This window comes from Crocodylus porosus, unplaced genomic scaffold (genome assembly GCF_001723895.1).
Source record: "Crocodylus porosus isolate Cpor-Errol unplaced genomic scaffold, CroPor_comp1, whole genome shotgun sequence".
Taxonomy (NCBI): Eukaryota; Metazoa; Chordata; order Crocodylia; family Crocodylidae; genus Crocodylus; species Crocodylus porosus.
Window position 1 is genome coordinate 13,663,353 of NW_017728907.1, and position 8,863 is coordinate 13,672,215.

Below are 8,863 nucleotides of genomic sequence, written 5' to 3' on the forward strand. Positions count from 1 at the left end.
GAGCCTGGGCTGCTCCCAGCAGGCATCTAGATGCTGCAAGCCCTGCTGGGAGCAGCCCGGGCTCCATTGCTGGAAGCAGCTACCCGGAGCCGGGGCTGGCCACGGTGTGCCAAGCAAAATGGCCTCGTGTGCCATGTTCAGCATGCATGCCAGGGGTTGCCAACCCCTGAACTACAGCATGGCAAGATTTGTTCTTGGGAACACTAATTCTCCGCAGAGGAGTCTCAAACTTTCAGAGCAAGATCATTTCTTTGGCATCTTCTTGACCAATAATCTTCCTATTCAGTATTCAGCAGACCACCTTCCCTTTATATTTATGCGGTCATTTATTCTTTGGCGACTTCCAACAGCTGTTTATGTGGCAAGAAACATTTGGAATGTATTTTTGAGCTAGATAACAGTTACAAGCTAGAAGTAAAGAGATGCCAGCTTCACGTAACTTGCAAGTAATCTTACCAATTTGGGAACCTGTAAACTGTAGCCTAGGAATAAGGGAATCATGAACCTCTACATATACAAGTGTGAAAATTTTCCATTGTAATTTGTTAGTGAAAAGTGAACAATGAAAACAAAGAATGCCGTTTAGTCAAAAATATTCAAGAGTTTTCATGCAAGATCGTATGGTTGGGGGCCTCCGTGGCCAGCCCTATGAGGAGAGGCTGAGGGACCTGAATCTCTTCAGTCTCCGCAAGAGGAGACTAAGGGGAGATCTTGTGGCTGCCTATAGCCTTATCAGGGGCCACCAGCAGAGACTCGGGGAACACCAGGAACAATGGCCACAAGCTGAGGGAGTACAGGTTTAGGTTAGATATTAGGAAGAACTACTTCACTGTAAGGGTGGCCAGAGCCTGGAATTGGCTTCCCAGAGAGGTGGTGCTCTCACCTTCCCTGGAAATCTTCAAGGGGAGACTAGATAGGCACCTGGCTGGGGTCTTATGACCCCTGCCACCCCCAGTGCTCCTTCCTGCCCATGACAGGGGGTCAGACTAGATGATCTGTCTAGGTCCCTTGTGACTCATTGATTCTATGAAAAAGCAGTCAAAGAAAATGATAAAGCAAATGAGTAAAAGCTAGCAAAACACTGGAATGGACAAATCGGTGAAGTAAGTCTGGAAAGAACATGCTTAAACTATTTCGTAAAAATAAGGGGTATAATATAAACCATTTTGTTTCTCAGTTTTCTGTTACATTTGGAATTTCTGAAAGGTAAAATTCTATCAATTATTTACTGCAGATAAGAAATCTCCAGCAAAAAACTCTGAAACAAAGCTCTACACTAAAATATATACCAATTCAAACACTTACTTTGTGGTCGTGAAGTAGGTCCAGGTCCCTGGGGCTCTTCAGCTGCATCCTTCTCTTTGCCTGATTTTTCCGGATCCCCAGCTGCCTGCAGACTGGGAAACTCTTGCTGGAAATAACTGTTTACTGGAAGAGCTGGACCTAGACAATTGTTACAAAAAAATCCATAGAATGGTTACAAGTTTCAGTATAAACATAGTTCAGAAGAATGCACCTATCAAATATGGCCAAACTATGTAGTTCAATTTCTGAAAAACTCTTAAAGAATCACGGCCTTTTATCAGAGTTCAAATGAATCCTTTGTAAAAATGTTGTGTTCCCAAATAAAACAAGAGAAAGTTAAATCCATGGAATCAATCTACTTACCGATTAACATCAGAAATATCAAAATTAAAAAGCCACAAGATAGGCTACAAAAGTAGCCATGGATGACATGAACCATATAAAATATTAACAGGCAGGATATCACAGGAAGAGAGAGACAACTTCTCTGAGATAGACACCACGTTTGTGAAAAAGCACTGAAGTTTCCAAAGACTACTACACATGGTTTAGCCAAAAGCATATAAGTTACACAGCTGTAGATTCTGCAACTACTGAAGATCAGATGAAAATGTTTTTTCTTGAATCCTTTTTGCTGCACCAACTCTTGATACAGCTCTTCCAAAAGATTAAGCTTATATTTAAGGTTAACACACTGTTAAAACAAGTCCTTAGATTGAGTGCAGAAGCTACTTTGAGTGATTTGCAAGGATGGATGAAAGTATGCCCATCTGACTTTGATGTACAGTAAGGACTAAGCCAATTAAAACAAACCTGAGACTGGAAATTAAAGTTTAGTTTCATTTTCCTAGAAAATATGATGGACTGCATACATTTAGCAATGCAATTTTATACATTAAACAAGTAAACAGATAAATATGGAAAATAAACCTCATTCAAATCATTCAAACCCACGCACGTGTTTTGCTTTGTTTTTTAAAATTAAACCTACCAACTCAAACTACTCTCCAAACAATCAGGGGCAGAATCTTGAAACTTTCACCTCCCAAGCCCGTAAAACCTGAGAGCTAGGAAAATTCCCACTGATTGTTAGATACAAGGGGACATCCAGAGCAAGAAAGTGAAAACAAGACTTTCAAGATTTCCAGTGTCTTAAGTTGTAAGGCCACGCACAAACCAAAACTTGGCAAGACCTTTTCATCTTAAAACAATAAAACAAAACAAAAACAAAACACACGCATGCCTAATATTTGCCTGTATAACCCAGCTGCTTGTAAGCCAATTCAAATTTGGCTGGCATTTTACTAATACGAATTTGGTTTATGTTTGGGGAGCAGTTCAGCTGTGTCCCTGGAAGTCCTCATGACAGAGGAACAGGTTTGCTCCCTCTGGCCAACTGCAGGGGGCAAGCAAGAACAATCACATCACAGAAGTGTTTCCATGAAGCAGACAGTCCCTTCAGGGCTCTTCAGTGAGCCGAATGGAGGAATCTGAAAGCATTTTCAAAACACTACTTGCTGAGTTACCACAATGCCGCAGACTGAGCAATTTCCTCTGCCAGAGTAACAGTAAATCTCATTTATAAGCTGGTCATTAATTAAGTGAAGTCCATCTGAAGTAACTAGCCAGGCAGCAGGCAATTCAGCTGTTTGACTTCAGAGGTGCTCTGGAGCCAGATAACCTTACTTACTGTACAACACAAAAAGGAGAGGCTGCAAATTAGCAGAACATTCTTTAAAGAAAAAAAATCCTTCCCCTATAATTTGTCACAAGCCACTGCAACAGATGAGAATGAGGCTGACAAGGCTGCATCAGACCAGACTAAGCGGTCAGTTAAATGACTACTGCAAATACCTGGAAATGCACAAGTTCCATTAGCCAGTTAAACCAAACTGTTCATAACCTTCCTGGCAGATCCAGCCCAAATCTCAAACTAAAGAATATAACAAGTAAAACATAAAAAGAGGCATGATTTTGATTCCCCATCACCTCTATTTCCTCTGTACACACCAGACTTGTACTGTAGCCAATTTCACAGAATGAGGCAACTGTCTGGGAGAGTCCCATGGTTATCATGGCAGACATGAAATCACAAGCTAAGTACCAGGGCTATGCGAAATTTTGCTGGCAGTTTCGTTTCGACACTGTTTCGAGCTCAAAACAGCAAAATCGAAATGAAAGACAGAACTTCAAAACAGCCTTGAAACAAAATGAGGCAAGTCAAAACGTTTCAAAATGTTCGAAATGTTTTGAGTTTTGAAGCTCAAGCTGGGCTTGCCTGCAGGGAAACAGAAACTAAAGTAAGGGGGGGGGGGGGAGAAGGACTGCTCTCATTATTGACTGTCCTGTGACTGTCATCCTTTCTTGAGGTCTCTTGCAATCCCAGTGCTCTGGGGGAGGGATAGAAAAACTGCATACAAGGCAGCATTGTTTGTACTGCCCTGCTTTTTGCCTTGGTGTCAGTTGAGTGAGGGTGCACCTTAACACACACAGGTCACCCACCCATGTCACAAGTTTTGCTTGTCAGCAGCTAGAGGTGCAGGGCCCCAGAACTCAAACTCCCCCTGCACCCATCTCCTTGACAGCTGGCAGGCTTTATGGCCACAACAGGGCTTAGCAGGCCTGCAGTTTTCACCACCCCCACCATGCCCCAAGACAGACAGTCCCACAAGCACCCATGCAACGAGTTTGGCTGTCAGCAGCCAGAGGTGCAGGGTCAGAACCCAGAAGCCCCTGTACCCATCTCCTTAAAAACTGGCAGGCTTTGTGGCTTCAGCGCCTTAACATGCAGTGTCACCCATGTCATGAGTTTTGCTCGTCTGCAGCTTGAAGTGCAGTTTCCCCAATACCCCTGCACCCCTCTCCCCAAAGCTTGGCAGGCTTCGTGCCCTCAGAAAGGGTTACAATTCCTGCAAGTTTCATCCAAATCAGGCTAGAAATGACAAAGTTATCGACTGTTTCAAGCTTCCCCGTTATAGCTTACAGGTGAAACATTGAAACAGCAAAACTGTTTTGATGAAACTAAATGGAACAGCAGTTTCGAATCAAAACGAAATTTGAAACAAAACGCTGTTCCATCAAAATGGAACAGTGCCATTTCGTACAGCAGTACTAAGTACACCTTGAAGTCAGAGACAACTGACTCATTTTCTGTGCCCACAACTTACAACCATAGAAATAATTTACCATATTTTTAATATTGTGTTATAAAAACCCTTTAATTTTCTCTCAGAAAAACTACATGTGCCAATATTTTGAGACTTAAAAGTTCTATTGAGTAAAAACTAGAACCTCCTCCATGTTATAACACGCATCGAAACAAGTTGGTAAATGCCACGGTTCCAGATAAGGTTAGCGTTAGTGATAACCAATGCATGATTAGTAACTGGACCAAATGTTTACCATTTCCCTTCCCCATGCAAGACTTGCACACATTTCTGCACAACCAGAAGATTCTCCTGTCCTTAAGACTGCCACACTCATGGTCTTCTATCATAGCCATTATTTTCCTGACTACCAAATACAAGACCATACAATTTCTTTTTGAGTCACTTAACACTGCTGACAAGGTGCTTAGGAGGTTCACTTGAGTGACAAGGCACTCCTTCACCTTAGGACCAAAAAAGTTGTCTCCACAACTTTCCTAGCCCTTGCTGACCCAGGCAACATGAGACCAGGAGCAAAAGAATATTGAAACCAGGTCTCCCACATAGCAGTGCAAAGCACAGCTAGTAGACCTCTGGGCCAGCTCAGGTTTCCTCCACTTTTAACATCACTTACCATCGCCTTGCCCACCTGGCTTTGTACTGGCCCACGATTTGGCAACAGGAGGTGCTTCTGGAGGAGGAGGAGGTGGTGGTGGTGCAGGTTTTGGCTGTGTTGGTGGCACTTCTGGCGGTCTGAAATTAAAATAAAAGATTAAAAATTAAGCAAACTGTTCTTCGTGGATTCAGAAGATCTGTTCTGAGGAGAGAATGAGCAATTTTCTCCAGACTTTTAATTTATTCCGTTTCTCCTTGACTATAAAACTAAGAGCTCTGAAGAATGTAAAGATACCTAGATGGTACTTCCAAGAGTCACTTGCCTAAAGCTATAGTGCAACAGTGAATTGACTGGATATTTTTGTAGGAGTCATTAAAGCCAAACAATACAAATCCACAATCAAGGAAAAGGATGATTTGAGGGGGAGGAAGGGATCAGACAACGATTTAAAAGTGCATTAGATTCAAAAGAAATCTTAACAAATGTATAGGCTCATTATTAGATGGTTGGTATTAACCAAGTGTGCAATAAATAGCCCTCCTTTGCATTTCAAAAGATGCAGAGCAATGTGGCTGTAATTACAATAATACTTTCTAATAACACTGTATAATACTTTCTATTCCTTTAGTTCAAAAGGGAGTGCTAAATATCTACCATGGCAAATATTTATAAATAAATAGGTCAAGAAACTTGCACTGTGAGTGCTTAAATGCTTAACCAACTGGCAATGGAAATCTCTGGTTCACTGATGTTTATTTTTAATAAATCAGGAAACAGCATAAAAATTTCAGGAGACTAATGCTAATATAGTGTCAGTATGGATGGCCAGGTCAACTATAAGTCAGTTTGCTATAATTATTACCAATTTCTAAAGTTGCTGCGATTCAATTAAAAGCTAGTAAAATAATTGGGTTTTTTGTTGCTAAGGTCTATACCAATAGGGATGGCAGACCTACAGTTACCCTAGCCAAACAGATTTCATGTCATTCTCTAAGATTACATATTGAAGTATTTTAGAGATTAACTGCATAAATATAACATTTCAAAAGGTGTGCATCTCAGTACTGCATGACACTTTTGATTAAAATTAGTGCTCTACAATATCTATACAGCAACCTTTAAAAGAGATTACAAATTGATGCACAGATCTCAGAGTGGTTATGACCAGACGATTATTCTTCAACAAACGTGTTTTGAGTGGTGTTCCATAGAGACCAATTACAAAGGATTCTATAAGTTACTGCTGATAAAATTTGTAATTCTTGTAAAGACTGATGGAAAAGTAAATGAGGATAGGTTAGCCAAAGTGATCTGTGCAACTTGGAATTAAAAACTTGGCCTATTTAAACAAAATACATTTTAACACAGCTAAATGATGTCATACAATCTTGGAACAAAGAATGCAACCAGTTCTTAAAGTGACTGAATCCTGTAAAGCAACGACTCCAAAAAAATTCTTATGAGTCACACTGTAGAGAATTTCACATGAAAGTCCAGTGCAATGCTTCAGCTAAATAGAATTAACAATCTAACTATGTAACAAATAGTAAATAGGAGCTGAAAGGGTATTTCACCTCCATATAAAACATGGATGAAAATGATACTAGAATGTTGTGTATAGTTCTCGTATCCCCATTTAAAGAAAGAAGTTGAAAGACTGGAAAGGGTTCAGAAACGAGCCATGAGAAATTATGCTTAAACTTGATTTGAAAAAAAAATTTACTTTAGTGAGACACTTGGGAGTTAATTTTTTCATAAGCTAAATAAATCAAGAGGGCCTTTGTTTAGGTGTATATACACCGTCATAAGAGAAAGTAACAGGTACTACAAGACTGTAAGGTAACGGGAGAAAGAATCAATGGCTGGAAGCTCAAAATCAGACAAACTGGAAGTCAGGGACAAGTGAAGCTGGGTTGATTAAAAATGGAACAAGCTACTGAAGTGATAGATTCTTCATCTCAATCTCTTCAAATCAAGATATGGTATCTTTCTGGAAGGTATGCCTGTCAAGCATAGGTTACTGGGCTCAATATAGTTGAGGTAACTAGAAAATATTTAGGGATCTGTGATGTAACAGTGGTCAGACATGTAACCTTAACCCTTATGAATGACAGAAACTGAAGTTCTAGAACAGAACAAGTCATGCACCTATTTTTATTTTATTTTGGTATTGTGCTTTGCCCCAACATTCTGGCATGGGGATGCATAGTGGGGAGAAGAGGTGGTTAACTCGCCCCCCCCAGAATTTAATAACCCTACATGGACTCAAGCAAATTTTACTGAACAGAAGAATTGTGTTTTCTCAGTATCAACTATTTATCTGTGCAACAAAATATTTAAAAGTTGCATGCTACTCAAAAGTAAAAACAAGTACTTTGTGAGAGAGAGGGCTAGGTGTGAGAGACTTCCTTTCCTTTTTTAACCAAGAAGAAAAAACAGCAGAGTAATTAAGAGCGAGGATGAGTTAACTTGTGTTAAAACTGTCAGTTTTGAGGTTATGCAAGGAACAGCTACAAAGATGAGATGTCAATACTTTATTTAAATGTTTTGTACATGAGAAGATGGAGACTAAGCCAGAAAAGGCATACAAAACTATATTTAAAAGTAAAACAGACTTGGTTTCAATAAGTTCCCAATGTCAGCCAAGTAAATTTATAAAAGGTACTGAAAAGTATGAGATTGCAAGCACCTCACAACAGAAATGTTCTTAAGGACCCTGTTTCTCTCTCCTTTATTGCTCTATTGATTAGAAAGTTAATTCACATTTATTTTGGAAAGGTAAAAAAAAAAGAAAAGAAAAAATGACAGCTTCCCTTTGCTGTCATTCTTCCCCTTACATTTCTTCTCAAAGGAGCTCAGCCTCTCAAAAACAGTCATGCTCAATTTCTGAGCCTCTCTTAGTTTTAAAACAAAAATAACTTATCTTATGTTTCAAGAGGCTTATAGGATCCACCTGAGCCCTGTTACTACTCTGGAGAAGATCTAAAGGGGGCACTATGAGACACCAGAGCAAAGAATAAATACTTGAGGTGGCAGAGACCTTTGAATAAGAATACATTAACTAGTTGAGGGACAGTTTCAAAAGTATTTCATGAGAAAATTTTCATGTGCATTTGAACTGTATCAAGTGACTTTCAACCAGTTTAACAGGCTTGTATGTCTGTCTGCTTCAAGTTTAAACTGTATTGAAATCATTGTGTGTTGTGTGTGTCCATGCCCTTAGCAGTCATCATAGTTACTCAAATATAAGATGACCCTGAATACAAAGACAAAACCCCATTAAATTAGATTTTATATATGGACATTTTATAAAATGTATTATGATTTTCCAGGTGCTGAATCTAATCACTGGAGGTTTGCCTTGAATTTGTCCCCCTCCAAATACTACAGCAGGGAAAATAAATCTGGCAGGGGGTCAGGTAGCTCCCTTACACGCTCTGTCCCTCCACCTTTATCCCCCCTGCAATCCCTTTCCCTTCCCCCAGCTCTCCTTACCATCAGACTCTACTCCTCCTAAGCACATGGAAGTGATGGACAAATGCAAAAACACTGACTTGGAAATAATCTTGCCTGTAGTAAGTTATGGACAGGCAAATTACTATGAGTATCCACAGACTTAATTCATCCAGAATTGATGCGTTTTTTTGTTTTGTTTTTTTAAATGCTGCAAGTTTGAGCATAAATACACTTGTAAGCAGCACTTGTACCTACTTACAGTACAAACTATGCATGATGTTAGTCCCAAGCCAGAAGGGCCAGCATTTACCATATACTTTATTAGGCTGGGCCCCAGCAC

The 8,863-nt window shown here is 39.9% G+C and overlaps 1 protein-coding gene across 12 annotated transcripts in view; it reads right to left on the bottom strand.

The window, feature by feature from the left end:
* PRRC2C (proline rich coiled-coil 2C) overlaps positions 1-8,863 on the bottom strand; it is a 101,450-nt gene that overhangs the window by 85,807 nt on the left and 6,780 nt on the right. For 11 of the 12 annotated variants that reach the window (XM_019530798.1, XM_019530797.1, XM_019530791.1 and 8 more), the window contains exons 4-5: positions 5,086-5,204; positions 1,306-1,443 (exon numbers count right to left, since the gene is read on the bottom strand). In XM_019530798.1, coding sequence (XP_019386343.1) covers positions 1,306-1,443; positions 5,086-5,204 — 257 coding nt within the window. The remainder of the gene's footprint in view (positions 1-1,305; positions 1,444-5,085; positions 5,205-8,863) is intronic. The other variant, XM_019530795.1, reaches the window with a different exon arrangement.